An 18,631-nucleotide genomic window follows, 5' to 3' on the forward strand; every position below is an offset into this window, starting at 1 on the left:
GACAAGGTTTCCGGCACGTTCAACTTATTCTGCTCACTCGAGTCAGTCTTCTAATTGATTCTTCCTTTCATCTTCCTACCTTCTTCGTCCTTCTATCTCTCTCTACAATTCGAGCCGTCTTGTGGAAAACTCCTGTGCTGAGCCCTTCTATCAGTGTCAACTCTCAGATCTATCATGTTATTCGTCTCTCGAAAATCCACCGACTTTTCCACACACTCAATACCGTTTGAATAGTTGGGCCGATAACTTCCTATCTATCCTTGTACACTCGACACCCATCTCTGCCTAAACGGGCCGTTTTCTGCGCAAACCACAAGCATCCCGCTCCTCCTTTCAGTTGCCTGGATAGATTATTATTCTTTATCCAGAAGCTCGCCAACATGCCCGATCTTCGTCGCCAAGTTCTAGAGAGCGGCAAGACCATCTCGCGCAAAGCCGCCTCTAAGGAGGGTTCTGGGCGCACCTCGCGCACCAACTCAGCCCACAACTCTCCCAAGTCGTCCCGAAATACAAGCAGACAGCCGTCGGACGATGAGGACGCAGGCAATACCAGCGACGATACGATGAGGTAAGTTTATTTCATGGAATATTCATGCTTATCTTCTCTAGTGTCTCGAGATACTGTCAGAGCCAAAGACAACGAGCTAACGCTTCCTCCTTAGCCTCGGATCCTTAGATGACCTCGAGAGTGTCGACGTCGAGGACAGTAGTACTGACTGGATCAGCGAACTTCAAGAAATTATCGAAGACATTCTAGATCGAAAGCGCAGCAGCGTCTTTGGCCGTGAAGAAACCTACGCTGCATTCTGCCGGCTCGCCAAGGTCAAATATGTATTCCAGCAGATCTGGCGCCAGGTCCCTGATCTTCTGGCTGCATTTCTCCGCAGTATCAGATCGGAGACCAGTGTTCGTGAAACAACACTCGCACTTCGCGCTTTGGAGCTGCTTGTAATTACAGCTCAGGACGACACCATTTTCGAAAACGCCGAGCCCCTACTCACCCGTGCAATTCGCGACTCGACATCAGTCACAATTAAGGCGGCAGCGATCCACTGTCTGGGGACATGCACCATGTTCGGTGGTGCAGGAGACGAAGGTATTCAGGACCAGATGACGTTCCTTCTGGATATAGTTGCGTCAGACGGCCAGTCCATTGATGCGCAAGACGACCGCGCCTGCGTCACAGCAGCCCTTCAGGAATGGGGCTTCATGGCCACAGAGATCGAAGACCTCGAAAGCGAGAGCGAAGACTGCGTTCAGATTTTCATGGAACAGCTCACAAGCAGCGAACCCAGCGTCCAAGTCGCAGCTGGAGAAAACATCGCCCTCCTCTACGAAAAAAGCTACACGCCTCAAGAAGACGACGAGGACGAAGACGAAGAAGAAGGCAGCGACAACGAGAACGACGGCGATAGCGACTCCGAAGATGAACATGAACCCCTCAGCACAGGGCCCAAGCTCATAAAGCGCTACAACGCCTACCACAACACCCCCGAGCTTGAAGATCAGCTCCAATCCCTCGCAACAGTCCACACGAAACGCATTAGCAAGCGCGACAAGAAGAGCCTCCATGCCAATTTCGCATCCATCCGCACAACGGTCGCCAATCCGCGCCGCGGACCAATGTACAACACCGCCATCGACCAGGACACAAATAGGCACTACGGCAACAAACTCACCGTCAAAATCGGCAAGCAGGGCGTCGTGCATATCGATCGCTGGTGGAAATGGATCCGTCTGGCCTCGCTGCGCCGCGTCTTGCAGGGCGGATTCGCCGTGCACTATTTCCAGGGGAACCGGGCCGTTCATATCATTCTCCCTGTTGTGATGGTTCGCATGCAGGACAATAACAGTGGCAGGAATACGCCGAAGAAGGCGCACAAGATGCGGCAGGGACGGCGGTTGGAAATCCATGGGTATTCTGACGAGGATTGAACTTCAGCATAAGGACTGAGGATTTCTTTAATGATTCGCTTTTCTCTTTCTTTTCTTTTCTTGCTATATACACCGTCCTCACTGGATGTCGCTTTCTGATACGCTGTTTCTGGCTTCTCTATACTACTGGGCCGCCCGCGGTTGGTCGTCGGCCGGCTTATATAGCTCCTGGTTATACTCGGTAGCATGTTGTTTTCAAGACTTTTGTTTCTTCTCTATCTTGCTAATCAAAACCTGATTTCCCAATACAAAGACTTGCTTCGAGACTATTGCTTCCTCTATTTATCTATTCTAGAAATTTATTTTGTTGGCTGAATTGATTATCAAAAGGTTAATGAATGAAAAATTGTGATATGCCATGAGATATATATATCGAGATGCGCCTGACAGTTAATTGACAATCATGCTTGCACGATCATATGGCTAGCTAGCTAAATAAATAAAAGAATCTATCCCCAGATCTAACTCAACATCAACATCAAAATCAACATCATATCATTGCGTATATCCATCCGCCGACCCTAGTTCGTCCATCCTTCCCTCCCAAGCCTAACTCCCTCCGCCCACCAGATGCAATCGAATTCACTAACAAGTCGCATCGAACTAATAGACATCGAAAGTCCAAACCCCATATCAAGTCTCAAAAACAGGTGTCACACCACTCCACCCACCCCTACTCCTCTCCTCCCAATACCCGTCCTTCCCACCCTTCAGCCGCCAAACATTCTCCCCATCGGGCGCCTCAGCAACCTTACTAAACCACCTCGGTTCCCAGCTCTCCCCGTTCTCTTCCATCTCGCGGCGGCGCGTGCGCTGCGCTTCTTCAAGCTGGACTTTGACTTCCTCGGCGCGGTCGACGTCGCCGTCTTCGAGGGCGCGCTGGTCAGGACGCAGGCGGGAGTCTGTGACGGGGATCTTCTTGTTCTCGAGGGGTGTGATTTCGTTGAGTGCGGCCGCGAAGGCCGTGAGGCCGTAGTGTTTTGGAGCGTTTGAGACGAGGGGGCCGGCGGCCCAGATTTTGGTGTTGGAGGGGGTAAGGGTTAAGTTTGAGGTCCAGTTGCCTGTTAATCCGAGGGAAGATTCGCGGCCGGAGGAGTCAAGGAGTTTGGTGGTGACTTCTTCGGATCGGCCGGAGAACATGCCGCCTGCTTTGAATGTTGAGAGGGTGCGGGATCCGGTGGTTTCGTTGAGGACGGCCATTTCGCCGACCGGCTCGACGTATTTCTCGCCGGCGATGATGTTGCGGAGGAAGGAAGTCGCCGGGGCCCAGGAGAAGTGCTCGCCTGTTTGGTGGAGGGTGATGCGGAGTTTACCCTCCGTGACGATTTCAGCGGACTTGCCCCAGAATTTCTGGGACGGGCGCGGGGACTGCGTGATACTCCAGTCTTTGCTGTCTGCTTGGTAGGCGAGTTGGACGGGGCGGTGGGAGACCTTTTCGGAGACGAAGCGGAAGCCCATGTCTTCGCGGACGAGCTCGAATGTTTCGCCGAGCATGGGGTTGAATGGTTTGCGGATTGCTCGTTCGCGGATGCGGCTGCTTGAGAGGGAGGAGAGGGCGAAGGCAGTTACGTAGAGGAGGCGCTCGTTGGCGTCGCTGACTTGTGCAGCCTTGTCGAGGAGGGCGGAATACTCCATGACTTCGGCGGCTCGTTGGAGCATGGAGAGTGGCTCGTTGGAGGATACGGGCATTGAGATTTGAGAAAGGTCTTTGCCGACATTTTTGCGTAGGAAACCGATCAAGCTGGGTGGCATCACCGTTGGGGCTGGGATGTTGTTGCGGCGCGAGACGGTATCGAGTGGGAGGGGAGTTAGGGTCTTCGGCCGCGCTGGGAATAGTGGAGAGGATTGATCGTGGGCGGCGCCGGTTTCTGCGGGTTCTGAGGCATCATCATCGCTATCAGATGGAGCATCATTAACAGCGTTGCTTGCGGGAGCATCCGCGACTGAAACATCATCATCATCATCACTATCACCTTTGATAGTAAGTAGCTGGGAGTCGGCGGCATCGACGGCATCAAAGAACTCCTCCGACCTGTCCGACTCAAAGCTCTTTCGCGGCTGCACGGTGAGCTCAGGCGGGTGACGACGCTGCTGGCTCCCCATGATCAAAATCCCGAACTCGCTAACGACTTGATCCAGGTCGCGCAAAAGAGCCATGAGGCTCTCATGCGTATCGTTGGCTTGTTCTACACTTGCCATCCCGAATGGCTTTCGATCGAGTGACGTATCACTCGGGGCGGACAGCTTGGAGGACGGGTTAGAAGCCTTGCGTTTCCAGAACGATCGCTTTTCATCCCCGTTAATCTCCCCCGGATGAGGGCTGGGCGATCGCCCGGATCGTCCACGGGACGGAGGAGGCCCAGGGCTCATGTACTTGGGATCCGTGTCCTTGGCCAGGCGTCGGACAGTGTCACGGGAACCCGAAAGTCTGCTGACTAGGCCTTCGACTTGCGACCACTCGCGCTCTTCAGCAGCGTTAATCTGACGCTGAGCCGGTGACTGAAATGCCGTACCCGGGTGCAGGAGTCTCGGTGAATGACCGCCAGAATCATCTACGTTCTTGGAAGATGATGCTTTCTCAAGAACCCCCTTCCACGACGAAAACTCAGGATCATTGCGGGCACGCAGGTGCCAGACCTCAGTGCCAGAGTCAATAGAAATCTCGCGCGACTTCTCGTTGCAAGCCACAGCAGCTAGAGTCAGCGGGATTGAACCTCGGAGAGTAGTGGAGTTTGGATCGTGGAAGTAGGACAATGTAGAGGTATTGAAGTCGAGCGAGAAGAACCGGCGTGCCCATCCCTGATGGCGCTTGCGGCGACGCTTAAGCAGAAGACCGGTGTGTATTGTGGTCGCGGTATCGCCTTCCTTCTGAACTTGGATCTGCGGTGGCATCTTGGCCATAAGGCTGTTGCCCCGCCGTCTGCGCGACGATACAGAGTCGGTCTCACCGGCTTGACTGCCGCCATGAGGGGTAGGAACCGACTGCGGAGGCTGAGCAGTTGGATAGGTTAGAAGCACAAGAGTCAAAGTCTTGGATATCTGCTTCGAAAACGTATTGTCAAAAACGAGCGCATAGTTCCCGCCCTCACTCGGGGGCACATCGTACGTCCCTTTAACGATCTTGTCTGCCTCACATTTGCCGACCCATCGAATCTGCTTCAAGCCCATGGCCGTCAGCTTGTCAGTAACGGAAGCCGAGGTATTCTGGCGCGAGTTAGAGCCGCCATTTGCGAGGTTCTCGTTCGAATCATTGCTCGGGGTATCAGACGAGGACAGATTCGGGGTGCTGAGGACGCCGGATTGACCGGGATGCTTGAAAACGCCGAAGTTGAGCGACTTCTTATGCGGCTGGATGCTCCAGGAAATGGTATGATTGGATCTGACAGGTACCCAGCGAACGAAGTAGGACTGAGAGAGATCAATAGTAGGTCAGCCTGTGACTCCTAATCGACGCTCGATGGTGTCCTACCTTGCTGTGGACCTCCAGCTCTTCCATGGCCGCCATGGCTGCACGAGGGAGCAACAGAAAAGTCGCCGATCGAAAGCAAAAAGGCCGATGATGGCGGAAGGGTCTGAATCAATGCGCGACTGACGTGAAGTGGGGGATCAGGAGGGGAAGGGGATTAAGTCAGTGCCTGGACGAGTGGAGCGGTTTCTCGGGATTGACAGCGGGAGAGGGGTGGAGGGGATAAGTATGCAGTTACTACCGAGCGATTGACGGAACAAGAAGAGGTCGGGGATCTAAGTAAGGAAGAGAGGAAGAAATGAGAAGAGAAAGCATGTAATTGTGACCATCCGGTCAATGCGGAGAGCCCAGTGAGCCTTGTGGGACGGAGCCTCCGAGACGCACCGAGGAACTGGCTTTGGCAGATGTCACATGGCCTGGGAAGCATCCAGGAACCGGAAGACTCAGCTGTTTTGCAATTATATCAATACTAAGGATTTTATTCATTCGGCAATGGTCTTGCATGCAATATATTTGAAAAACCCTGTCCCCGCGCAAAAATGTGGAAATGTTACACTATAGAAGAAATGATGCTAGAATAACAGTAGACCGAGCACCCAATACCCAATACTTAACGTCGCCTTCCACCCTGCATGTTGGTGAACAACAGTTTGAATCCGTTACACAGCGCCCGCATGTCTGGATAGGGATTGCGCTGCAGCTCGTAGCCCTGGGGGATCACCTTCACCGGCCAGCTCTGCACTTGCGCCTGCGCTCCAGGCTTAAAGCAGAGAAAGAAGTATCCCGCATGTTTGGGATCAATGCAAAACGCGTACGCCGACCGTCGCGGATTGGCCATGACATATGTATTCAGCCACTCATCTGAATGCACGTTAGTACTCGGTTAGGTAACAAGTATTGGAGAAGGGGTGACGTACGAGTGGCATCTTTGCTGCCTTCTTGGTACTTCTCATGCAGCATCATCTCGTCCACCTTCTTGGCCATGGCCTTGACGTGGTTGAAGATGAGATCGTCCAGATCACTGTACGTGAACCGTCCGCCGACCTTCAGCGTACGCCCAACGGAAAACTCGTTTTCCTTGTCCAATTCCAGCACATCGATATGCTGGAAGATGCCGTCGGCAACCTTCCATGTGACAGCCAGATGGTCGGGACCCTTCGAGGACGGTCGGATAACCACATCACCCCGACTCTGCGACCCAAGGAACTCCACTGCCTGCGTGGAATTGAATGGGCGGAATAGGGGATGCTTGATGACACGCATTGTGCGTCCGCCGCTCTGTGTCTTGGCTTCGAGCGCTTCTCGATCCTGGGCTTCCTGGCGATGATCCCACTCGCCTGCATGTATCCGGTCGGCGGCTGGCCGAGATGGCCGGCTGACTTGTTCTTCTCGCAGCGAGACATTGCAAGTGAAGGCCTTGCGGTTCAGGAACATCACCTTCGCTGGCACCGTCTGGTGGAGTGAGTAGAGCGCTCGTACTGGGACATCGTAGCGATCGGTCATTTCTGACTCCCCAGCGAGGGCATCGATGCCGCAGTCCAACTTGCCTTCGATATGGTCGTCGCTGATGCGCTTGATTGAGATCGGCACAACCATGCCCTCCGCAAGTGTCTCTGTTGTCTCACCAGTGAGCATTGTAAAAACATCGTCCGTGCTGAGGTAGTCAAACTGCTTTCGCAGTTCTTCGTAAGTCTGCTGCAACTCCGCGCGGATTGTCTCGAGCGTGGCACGTTTCCGCTGGTTGAGGTTCTTCTCCAGTTGCTCTGCGTACTCCTCAAGGATCAGATCGTTCACGCGATCCTGAGCGTCTTCGCGGAGCAGCTTGCGCACAATAGCAGCCTGCCCGTTCTCTTGAGTTTCTCCCTGAATGTCCTCCTCATCTAGCTCCAAAGCGTCCGCTGCCATCTTGCGAGCGATATCATAGTCTTCCGGATGCACACGGGTGTTGTCAAGAGGATCTGCATCTGCGTCGGCGCTTTCAAAGTCGATGTAGAGGAAACTGGCGGAGTTGTTCCATACTTTGACTCCCATGGCTGGGTACTGTACGCCCACTCCAAGCAACTCATGCCGATTGTTGACCACACCACCGGACATATTAACAATTTTGAGAAGATGCGCTGCCTTTCGTGGACCAAGTCCGCAGACATATGGAAGAAGGTTGGCCGTCGCAGTATCGGAAACAGCTTCGTTGATGTCCACTCCGACCAGATTGACCATGTCGACCAACGCAGTTTCTAGCTGCTTCAGCAGTAGCTCCTGTGTCACCAGTTGCTGGCCTGGCTTGAACTGTATCGACACGACGTCCCGTCCAAGAGAAGCATATTCCTTCAAAGGACTCTGCAAGTACTTGGCAAGCGCCACGCAGTAGTGAGTGAGGGGCGCGAAGCTGGGATGATCCTTCTTCGCGCGCTCACTGTTTTGGTAGAGTCGTGCCACTTCATCGTTAACGATAATCACTTCCAACCGGTCACTGACCTCGTCATCACGGTCATCCGTGTATAGCGCGCCGCGCAGATCCCTTGAGTCCACGACTTCGGTGAGAAGCTTGTAGAGTCGCCGAGTCTCAGGGGTCATCCCGGACACTCCAATGACGTCCGGGCGACGACGATTCACAAGTTCAACCAAAGCGTCCACATCTCTACCATCGGCGATACCGCGATCCTTGTCACCTACAGACAAGTCGACGAACTTGCCGTTTTCGAGCACACGGCCATCTTCCTCGACGTATGCCCAATGAATCGGGTCGCGGCCGACGGTACCAGTACCTGTCGACAACGTCAAGACGCGGGGAACCGTACCCAAGACCATACCTTTGGGCTTATACGGTGCTTGATCTAAGCGCTGAGAAAATGCCTCCCGGCACTCCTTTGCGACATGGTTCTCACACTCTTGACGGATGTTCTCCTTAACGCTGCGATTGATGACACGCTCCAGCTTTCCAAGAGCAAGGTCAACGACTTCGCGCCGCATGCGATTCCAGGAGTCTGCAAGTTCACTGTAGTTGTCGGACTCGATTTTGGGATATAATCGTTTTCGGAAGTTCTCAAAATTCTCAAAGCGAACCTTGACCTCAATGAGACCCTCCTCTTCCGCCTTGAGCATGCGAAGGAACAGCTCGGGGCTTCGTGCAATATCGCTTAGCTGTTGGTCTCTGAGATATTTGAACTCGTAGTATGGATGCTGCTCATCAATGCGCCGCAAGCCCTTTTCAGTACGGAAACAGTCCACGGCGCCATTCATGTAGTATGCCTGTCGGATAGCTTTGCGCATCTTTGGACTCATCACGATTTCCTCTGCGAACATGCTCTTGGCAGCCTTGGTTACCTGGGATGAATTGCCAAAGTCATTGTCAACGAGCCCATCTGCCATCTCCTCGGGGCGCTCAGATGGGTCTTCCGTGTACTGACGACGGCCCTCTTTCAGAACATTTCGGGCAAATCCATCAGCTGTAATACCAAATCCACGCACCATACCATAGGCCTTGCTATTGCGAACCCGGTCAAAGAAGTTTCTCGTGAGCGCTTTCCGCCTCTGAGATTCTCCGGCATCGCCGTTTGTGACGGTCAGATCCTTGATCTGTGAAGCGTATTGGAAGTGGATATAATCTTGAATATCTTGCAACTCCTCCATTGTAGTGGCGATGGGCAACATTTCCTCGACGATTTGGTCGTCGACGGAGAAAACCGACCGAATGTTGTCATAGGTCCTTTGTATGGTGTTGCGTTTCTCAACCAAGGCTTTGAACTTGAGGTCGTGGTCAAAAATATCCCACAAGTCAGTCATGTTCAGCAACTTCTCCGCTTTGATGGTATACTGTGAGCCCGAGTCGGCATCTGCTGTCTCTCCGTCTAGAGGAACCTTGACGGTGTGAATCATGTAATCCTTGCGATGCTGGAAAATGAATGGGACTTCCCAGTCATCGGTGACAAGGAACTCGAGCACCTTGGCCACTGAGCGCTGGAAAGGTTCGCGCAGCTCCGGTTCAATGCGCTTCTTCAGGAGCATGAGGTTGGCAATCCAAGCGGCTTCCTCGCGGAACTGATCTTCTGTCAAGACAACATTGCGGTAAGGTTTTCGAGCGATTTGATGCCTTTCTGGTTCGTCGATCAATCGGATTTGGTTGTCCTCCTCGGTCAACATCTTCTCGGCGAGTTGCGAAGGCTCAAAGACATCTTTGAGGTCCAAGTGCTTTTCTATGTCTTCTTCATGCTCTTCTTCTTCCTCCTCCATAGCAAGAGCGAAGTAGTATTCTTGGCCGTCTCCGAAAGCTGCGCGCATGTCTTCAAGAGCGTTCTCATCAAGACCAGTGGTATCCGTGGCTCCGAAGCCGAGCGATTTTCTGGGACGCGCAACCTCCAAATCTTCCCGTTCTCTGTCTCGTTCGTCGTCCGAGAACACATCTTCTTCAATGAAATCGTCCATCTCATCACCAGGCCGCCGGTGCGCAAGCCTGCCGTAGCCAGTCGCAGCTTCATCTTCCTCGTCGGAGTTGAAGATGTCATCGATGCCTTGCGTTGCTTGCCGTGAGTCTCCTTTATGTCCGCGCTTTAGACGCTTGAATTTTGACTATGTTTTGTTTAGCATTTCATCCTGGAAAATGGGCGGAGGTGTAGTTCGGAGAGGCCATACGTCTGCAGCAGCTGTGGATCGGGCTGGATCGAGTTCACCAATCAGTTCCAGATCTTCCTCGTCCAGATGTTCGTCTTCTCGTTCTCGTTCTTCGCGTCTTCGCTTTTTTCTCTCTCGCCGGCGTTGCGCGCGTTCCTCCTCCTCTTCGTCTTCGTCGACGATGAATCCTTCTCGGACCTAAATCACCTGAGATTAGCATGCACAATCCAGATTCGTAGCGCGTCACGTAATGCAGGTTTAGGAACTTACGGCGCGGACTGCGTCTTCATCGTCGTCTTCATCTTCGTCCTCCTCGCTGGAATCGTAGTGCTTGCCACTCCTATCGACGCGCTCCCCACCTTCGCCGTAGTCGTCCACAAGCTCTTCCTCATTTTCCTCGTCATCCAAGAGGGCCTCCCCCTCAACAAAGTCTCTGGCGCTCATCGTGTTGTCGGACTTTCTGGGACGGGAGATAGCTTGTGATGATACAATGTGGAATCTTGCGGAGCTTGAAGTGATAAGCGTCTGATATGCGATCAAAACCAGACACTACTGACGCCGTGACACCGGTAAGAGAGGGCAATGCGCTGTGAGAGTCTGGTCAGACGCTCAAAGAACGACTGGTTCCGGTATGGATGCCTGGTTGGCGGAGGTCTTTTCTGGCCGATGGGTGGCTCAACTGAACTCACCGCCTTCAGTGCACTGAGAGCTCTGTGGCTAGTGGTGCTATCACGTGCGTTGTACCTATCACCTCGTATCAGACTCTCGAACCTCTTTCCATTGCCTTGAGGCTGGTCTCGCCGTCTGTTTGACTTATCAGGCTGCGTTTTTTTGCTTATTGCTGCGAACCTCTTTTCAAGTCCAGATCACTGAACGTAATATGAAAATAGGTAGTTCGCCTTTGTTCATGGTTCCAGCCAAGAACCAAATGTAATGGACTTTGGCAAACTCATGGTCCTCTTGTCATCTCAAATAATTCACCTCACTATTCCTATTCTTGCCAATTTGCCTCTATTCAGTCCAATATTTGGCCAATAAATGGGCCGCTAGCCGCTGGTATTGGCGCCTGTGTTTCCTCCATCTCCGCCCGAAGCTCCACCATCCACGCTCCTAGGACAGTCCCAAGCCCGCCCATCCACGTCCCATCGACCGGATATTCCTCACATCCCCGGGCCACCGATTTCGTTTCATTTATTCCTCACCCCGAGCTCTTCTCAAGCGTGTCGATCTCCACTTGGCGGACTTTAGAACAACTTTAAGAGATTATCTGATACCGGCTGTCGCAGCTGGGTCCAGGGGAGCACCCCACCTCACTGGCTTGGTCTCGCGGCGCTTGTCTGCGTCTCAGCGCCCAACGAACAATCCACCTCGCTGGTTCACGAACTAGCTGCCCTCGAACTGACAGGCGCCCGCTGCAAAGTGTACAGCTTGCTCGCCGGTGTTGATTTCTGACGAAAGTCCTCTCCTTTCCCTCCATTACCTGCCTCAAGCCGACCCCTCCCGCAGTCGACCCTCAGTCGCCGCAGCCATGGCCGACCAGTTCAAAGCCCGAACTTTGAAGCGCAAAAATGTCAAAGGCCTCGCCTTGAACGCTGCCCCGAAGCCTGAATCGAAACCGTCTGAAGGCGATGCTCAGGTTCCTGGAGTCGTCGGCAACTCTGAGAGTACCCGCACAGATACACTGGAAATCGGCTTGGAGTTCAGGTTGGACCTTCGCAGCGAGGACTTAGTCACTCTCAAAGAACTTGGTGCTGGAAATGGAGGAACTGTCTCAAAAGTCATGCATGCTTCGACCAAGGTCGTCATGGCTCGCAAGGTAGAGAACATTCCGTATGATATCAATTGGGAGCTTTTTTGACAATAGAACTAGATCATCCGGGTCGATGCGAAAGAAAAGGTCAGAAAGCAGATCTTGCGAGAGCTCCAAGTCGGGCACGATTGCAATTCTCCGAACATTGTGACATTCTATGGGGCCTTCCAGAACGAAGCAAGAGATATCGTGCTGTGCATGGAGTATATGGATTGCGGGTATGTCTAGACATATTCCCTGAACTAGGAACTTATCATTCTCCGAGATTGTTAGCTAACTAAGGGGTCAAGATCTCTTGATCGTATCTCCAAGGATTTCGGACCGATTCGTGTTGATGTGCTGGGAAAAATCACTGAGTCTGTTTTGGCGGGTTTGGTGTATCTTTACGAAGCCCATCGTATCATGCACCGTGATATCAAACCGTCCAATGTTCTCGTGAACTCTCGAGGCAACATCAAGCTGTGCGACTTTGGTGTCGCTACAGAAACGGTCAACTCCATTGCAGACACATTTGTTGGTACTTCAACCTACATGGCGCCTGAACGCATCCAGGGTGGTGCCTACACTGTCCGCTCGGATGTTTGGAGTGTGGGTTTGACGGTTATGGAATTGGCTGTTGGTCGCTTCCCGTTCGATGCGTCCGATTCCGCTGCGGGAGACCGGGCCAGCGCGGGACCCATGGGCATTTTGGATCTGCTGCAGCAAATCGTTCATGAGCCCGCTCCTAAATTGCCTCGAAGTGACGCTTTTCCGCCCGTTCTACACGAATTTGTGGCAAAATGTCTACTCAAGAAGTCGGAAGAACGACCTACTCCACTCGAACTATACGTTCGTACCTTCCACACCCATGACTTTTCGCCTACTAACACATTATACAGGAGAAGGATGCATTCCTCCAAGCCGCCAAGCGAACCCCAGTCGACCTTCAAGAGTGGGCAATCAGCATGATGGAACGGTCCAACCGGAAGTCTTACCTGGCACCCCCGGCACCAAAGTCCCTGAAGGAAAGTAAGGAATCATCATCGCCAGCTAAGACCCCGTCACCTGTGCATGCGCAAAGGCACGCGGCCAGCAAGTCCTCGCGCTCCGGAACTGGCGAAATCCCTCTCAATGTGGTCCATGACATTCCTCCCCACCACCGTGGACATGTATCCACGAATTCAGGGCACTATTCCTCGCGGTCAACCCGCTCCCCGCCACCAACCTCACTGGAGCATCTCTCTCTTGAGTCGAAACAAGATGAGCATCGGCCGACTCGTCGCCCCTCCCGAACTCCTGAATCGGGCTCTAATCTGGCTCCGATGCGGTCTTCTATAGGATCTCGCTCAGCCAGCTCACATAACACGAATTCACGAATGCCTTTGCAGAGCACGGCTTTGCCCTTCCGCGCCGCTCCGTCGCCCGCCGGTGGAGTTCCGACCTCAAACTCATCCTGGCAGCGGCGCGGCGACCACATGACGGGGCAAGTGTAAACCGGCTATGATTCACACCATCAACCCTGAATCCCGCAACTACATATGCCACGGGCCACCACGTTTCTGATGATATTTGCATCGGTAGGGCGTACTCGTTCTTTGGCCATTCCTGTTCCCCTTCCTTTACCTGTAACTTTCCTTATCCCCATTTCTTTTGTTCCTTCTCTCTTTGCTTGTGCTGCTTGGGAATAGCTCTCCTCATGATTCGAAGAACTCTAGTACTTGCCATCTCACATGTTTTCTGTATCTCGAGTCTGGTACTCATGCATTTGTTCTATTTGGATTGGCATTTTCAAACCACGTTGGCCCCTCTGTGCAGATTAATCAGCGAAGAATACACGTCATTGCAAATCATCCTCATAGAGCTACCTAAGGTACCCAAGGTCATCACTCCCATACACATTACATCTGTCACGTGCCATGATTGAGTGAACTCAAGCTTTATTGTGATCCTCAACAGTGAAGCTTCACACCATTTCAATTGCCGAGCATGGATGAATTGGTAGGGGCAGTGTCTAGAAAGGTCAAACCTACTTTTCTTCATCACTTGTAACTAAATGGCTGTATTTTAGGTAACCCAGTTTGAAGAAGTTATTCACATCCGCACTTTTACTCACCCACAGCCTTTATTTATCTGCTCATAGACTCCTTATCTACTCCCCTTCAATGTTTCCCTCTCATCTTCTACTTACCAACTCCATTACGCCTCGATTTCAGTTCCAGCTCTTTTCTACCTGGACGGGGTTGACAATCATCGTCTCAAACATACTCAAGCATCAGCTAATGCTAGCTTTCTCCTCACTTCTGCCTTTGCCGCAACAACCAGCGAACATCTGATGCGTCGAAGGACGTACCACCCTCCGAAACCTCTTCTACCACTCCTACTCGCCCTGGAACTGTCGCCAACTGTGACAGATGGTACACTGCCAAGAAAGGTGGCAATCGTTACGGAATAGCGCAATCGTTTGACATCTCCCTAAACGACTTCTACAAATGGAACACGTCGTTGAAGAAGAATTGCGAGTCGAATTTTTGGACCAACTATGCGTATTGTGTTGGTATTGGCAAGGATGTTCAGCCTGCTCCTACCAGCACTAGCGCAAACACCGCGAGCACCACAAAGACGACCGAGACTATGAGCGCTAGCGATACCAGTTCTTCTGACGCGACCAGCTCTTCAAGTTCTGGTAGTACCATCTCAGTCCCAGAACCCACAAGCCATAACGTGACAGTGTTTCCCACAGACTTACCTACTTTCACTCCTTCACCAACCTAAAGTGACTGGCTCCTAGCTGTCAGGCTTACTACCAAGCTGAGAAGGTAACACTACGTCTAAACCGTCCAGGTTTCAACCACTTAGCTAACTTATTGCTCTATCAGGACGATACCTGCAAGACAATAATCGAACAGTACTACTACCTGACTGAGAAGCTTCTCCACGACTGGAACCCTGCGCTCGAAGATGACTGCGACCAGTACTACTACTGTGTTGCCGCTTTTCCCAAGGGCCAAGCTGCGGTGCCTTCAACTGTAACTGCTGCGCTGTCCTCTATAGTACAGCGAAGGAGTGCACCGCATGATATAAGCAAGCGAGTTCGATACTTGTCCATTGCTTGTTCTGCGGTTTGGCACTTTCGAAGCGAAGGATTTCACTGCGTGAAACCCGTCTGTTGGCAAGGAGTGTTCTGATATTAAGGTATGAGTTTCTCCTTCTCTGACAGCTGGAAATACTCACGCAAGTTTCTGACACGAAATTTGTAGCCGGACACTTGGTACTGCGTTGCAATCAAAGGCACACCAACAACGCGTACAGAAGCATTCCCAACAGCCTTGCCAACATCTTTGCACCCGCGTCAACCGAACATTATAAAAACATGCACATTCTTCTGGCCTGTTGAACGGTACGTAACCTCAACTGATCCAATTCCAACCTACCACCACATCCGTATCTAATGAGTCAAACCAATCTCTAGAGACGAGACATGCGAGTACATCGCCGACTCAAACGGGATCTCGCTCCCCCAGTTCATCGCCTGGAACCCGGACGTCGTTAACCCAGCCGGCGAACGCAAGATTCTCATCCCAAACTACGAGACTTGCGCTGAGGCACCGGCACCAACGAGCTCAATCCCTTTAGCATCTGGGTTTATTACCGCGCCAGCACAGCCTCAAACTCCGACGTCGACTCCATTGACAACCTCAAGACCACTATCTTAGTCAAAGCCTGTGTCTTCGTCAGCAGCCATTCGAGCCACTACTGATACTACTTCCTCACAAGTGGATGTTGAGGCTGGCGCTTAATCGGCTCGCTGGTCATGCTTGCCCATAGTGCAGCCTTCAAAACTGGACTAATTAGTAAGTTGTTGAAGTTTGGAGTAAACCACTTAGGGGGATATTGATCCGAATCCAACATACCATTCTTTCTTCATTTCGCTCCTTTTTACTAGGATGATTACAATGAGGAGGTAGCATCCAAGATGCGATGCCAAACAGTACATTCTGTGTGATCGAGCGGATATAAAATGATTGATGTTGAATAGAGGAAGGGACTAAAGACACAAGGATGACCACTTCCTACCTACTGTATAAGATTACAACCTCCCATAGGCTTTCTTTTCTTCCTCTAACCCATTCACCAAATCTGTCTCGCCAACCAAAATCAACCAACATCTGCAAGACATCATTCAAAAAGCCTCCTCGCTTCACCTCATCAACCACAGTCAGTCGTCGATTGATAACTCGTGGGTCAGCACTACACCTAAACAACTGACGCCGGATATCACCGTCTCCGTTTCTCGCCACAAACAGCAGAGTCGCTCGCATCCAGACCGCTCTACATGTTTCCCGACGCGGGCATTGGGGTCGGCTCCTTGCTTCAGCAAAAGGTCGACTATATCCCTCCGGCCTTGCTTGAAAGCAGCCTGCAATGGAGTCCCGGTCCCTTCGTTGCATGTTTTACCTCAGTTCACCGATTTTCGAAAAGCATCTTGAACATTGAAAGTTCAGCAACCGGAGCACAGTCATGCAAGGCAGTGAACAGGGCGGCTTTGAGGTTAGGGGGCGGGTCTGACGTTCGAGATCGAATTCCAACGACGGGAAACGTGACTATGAATGCCAGAAGGCGTAACTAAGATAGGTAGCAAGAAGGCACGCCAGTGATGATTAAATAAATCGGCAGGGTGCATTCAGCCTTTAGCAGAGCAATCCATCACCTGCCTGCCTTGTAGGATTGTCAAGCGGCATGGGCCCATACATAATATAAGACCATGAAAAAAGGAAAAAAGAATATAACATGACTTAGAATCGAACTGGACCTTTCGTACTAGCCACCCGGCGGCCATCATGCATTACAGCGGCTGACGCCGTCCAAAAAAATTAATCTATAAGGAACGATTGAATTGACAAGAGTGGGATTCGAACCCACGATCTTTCGAACTAGTGGTGGTAATGGGATACGTACTGCACTTTGACAGTACGTGACCCTAAAACTAGCGCCTTAACCACTCGGCCATCTTGCCTTCGCTTAAGAAGCTAATTTACTTTTTGCTCCCAGGAGCCTAACCAATGATAGAGCAAGTACAAAATAATTGTAATATAACTGTTTAGCTCACATTGGCGACCAGTCTCGTTTCCCTCCCACACAACGAGGTCCAATGAACAAAAATGAGAGAAGAAGTTGCACCGAAACGTGTGCAGCCTGCCGTTTCTCCAGAAACAACTCCATATCAAGTTATCAACTATATCTCCCCGCCGGATTGCACTAATCATCAGTGCAGCTCGCACCTGGTCCATTGAGGGTTTTGCTTTGTAGACGGGAGATGTCCTCATAAGCTGGAGGTGACTCAGAAGTACTCAAGTTGAGATTATTGCTTATCTTCCAGTATTATAGACCTCTATAGACACTCAGTATGTAGTACGAAAGACACTCCAAGTTATACACCCTAACCCCAAAACAACCCGAACTCCAGAATATGGTCCCAGCACATGCCCGCTCAACTCGACCCAAGCCAGCACCACCAGCCCAAACCATCAATCAAGGATCAAAGCCCAGAAAGCCCCCGAAAGACAACATTCGGAATAATCCTTCCGGCCCCTTGAACCCCCTCCCCGGAGAGCGGCTTCCCATCCCCCTTCGCCAAATCCGTCAAAAACTTCCCCAAAAACTGCGTCGGCGAGTCACTCTTCGGAAAGACATTGCGCATGACGGGTCCAAAAATCGTATGCAGCGAGCGCATTTTGAGGCTCTGCTGGTCTGGCCGCTGAGACTGGATTTTTCGTGTCTCAGGGTCGTTTGCTGTGTCTACGTATGCGGGGCGCACGTTGTAGGGTTTTAGACTGAGGTATTTCTTTGAGAGTTCCAGGAGGGCGGTTTCCGTTTGGCCTTTTACGCGGCCGAAGAGGGGGGTTAAGAAGTTGGGGGATTGGGTTGCCTTTTTCTTGTTAGTTGGTTTGTTTGGATGGGTGACCACGGCATGGGAAAAGGGACATACCCCTTCTCCAGAAACATAAACGAAATTAAACGAGTCCGATAAGCTTGAAAACGCCTCTGCCGCAGCGAGCGGGTAATCCAATGTGATCTTGACGTAATCCCTACAACGAATTGATTTAGCAACCTTACATCAAGTGGTTAGGTAAAAGTGCCGTACTCCTTCGAAACAAGCGTCTGCGATATCCCCTGCGCCCAAATACACCCATCGGCACCCTTCAACTTCTCCAGGAGATCCGGCGGATACTCGTTGAAATTCTTGTGCTGGATAACCGTGATGTTCGGCTTGTTCTCGGCCATTGGCACGGGGCTGCGGCTAAGAATGTATAGAGCCGAGATCTCGCCCGCGGGCAGGTTGAGGATGTGGTTTAGGGCTGCGGAGCCGACGACGCCGGTTGCGCCTGTTAGGATTAGGCGCATGGTGTTGATGTTTTTATTGTCGGTGTTATTTGCTTTTTAAGAGGTGACTGGCGGACTCTGAAATATGTATGGGAGGAAAGGGATTTATAGTTCTTTGTTGATGATCGTGGACCGGAATGCTGACTGGAGCTAGCGAGTCGACTGGTCTCGATAACTCCGGACAGGCTTGTCTTGGCATCAGCCATTCTCAGCTCATTTCTTCCACTCTTCATTGACTTACTCCGGACTCCGGTTGAGGCTGTGGAAAACCGGAGATCGACGGGTTTAAAGCCTGTCGATTCCATCTCTCTTGGTCTGACTCTGGATCGAGATTGGATATTTTCTGGTTGTAACTTGCGGCCAATGATCAATTTCAACGATGTGTCGATCTCATTTCAGGGCTGCTTCCAAGGAGAAGAGCCTCACAAAAGATCTACACTGAAAAAAAGACC

The 18,631-nt window shown here is 51.7% G+C and overlaps 5 protein-coding genes and 1 non-coding gene across 6 annotated transcripts; 2 read left to right on the forward strand and 4 right to left on the reverse strand.

Moving 5' to 3' along the window:
* The first annotated feature begins 64 nt into the window (after positions 1-64).
* BDV17DRAFT_273970 (IFRD domain-containing protein) lies at positions 65-2,610 on the forward strand. The gene is made up of 2 exons (XM_073759065.1): positions 65-568; positions 663-2,610. Exons 1-2 carry the CDS (start codon positions 381-383, stop codon positions 1,933-1,935), a joined length of 1,461 nt encoding a protein of 486 aa, XP_073611522.1. The 5' UTR covers positions 65-380; the 3' UTR covers positions 1,936-2,610.
* On the reverse strand, positions 2,329-5,587 carry BDV17DRAFT_207048 (oxysterol-binding protein related protein OSH3). Its single transcript, XM_073755351.1, has 2 exons — positions 5,405-5,587; positions 2,329-5,343 (listed from the first exon to the last, which is right to left on the reverse strand). The coding sequence occupies exons 1-2, from the start codon at positions 5,438-5,440 to the stop codon at positions 2,569-2,571; spliced, it is 2,811 nt and encodes a 936-aa protein (XP_073611523.1). The 5' UTR covers positions 5,441-5,587; the 3' UTR covers positions 2,329-2,568.
* Positions 5,588-5,894: 307 nt separating this feature from the next.
* On the reverse strand, positions 5,895-10,635 carry spt6 (chromatin-remodeling histone chaperone SPT6). The gene is made up of 4 exons (XM_073759066.1): positions 10,280-10,635; positions 10,031-10,207; positions 6,319-9,967; positions 5,895-6,262 (listed from the first exon to the last, which is right to left on the reverse strand). The coding sequence occupies exons 1-4, from the start codon at positions 10,451-10,453 to the stop codon at positions 6,012-6,014; spliced, it is 4,251 nt and encodes a 1,416-aa protein (XP_073611524.1). The 5' UTR covers positions 10,454-10,635; the 3' UTR covers positions 5,895-6,011.
* Positions 10,636-11,240: 605 nt separating this feature from the next.
* On the forward strand, positions 11,241-13,439 carry ste7 (MAP kinase kinase Ste7). The gene is made up of 4 exons (XM_073755352.1): positions 11,241-11,825; positions 11,880-12,037; positions 12,110-12,647; positions 12,698-13,439. The coding sequence occupies exons 1-4, from the start codon at positions 11,538-11,540 to the stop codon at positions 13,289-13,291; spliced, it is 1,578 nt and encodes a 525-aa protein (XP_073611525.1). The 5' UTR covers positions 11,241-11,537; the 3' UTR covers positions 13,292-13,439.
* A 3,254-nt stretch (positions 13,440-16,693) lies between these two features.
* BDV17DRAFT_t129 lies at positions 16,694-16,812 on the reverse strand. Its single transcript has one exon. It is a non-coding gene; the product is annotated as a tRNA-Leu (tRNA).
* A 522-nt stretch (positions 16,813-17,334) lies between these two features.
* On the reverse strand, positions 17,335-18,200 carry BDV17DRAFT_295186 (putative nucleoside-diphosphate-sugar epimerases; the record flags this gene model as incomplete). The annotated part of the gene is made up of 3 exons (XM_073763004.1): positions 17,335-17,724; positions 17,785-17,884; positions 17,941-18,200. The coding sequence occupies 3 exons, from the start codon at positions 18,198-18,200 to the stop codon at positions 17,335-17,337; spliced, it is 750 nt and encodes a 249-aa protein (XP_073611526.1).
* Between the last annotated feature and the right edge of the window lie 431 nt (positions 18,201-18,631).

Source organism: Aspergillus undulatus, assembly GCF_047715775.1.
Source record: "Aspergillus undulatus strain CBS 261.88 unplaced genomic scaffold BDV17scaffold_64, whole genome shotgun sequence".
NCBI classification, from domain to species: domain Eukaryota; kingdom Fungi; phylum Ascomycota; class Eurotiomycetes; order Eurotiales; family Aspergillaceae; genus Aspergillus; species Aspergillus undulatus.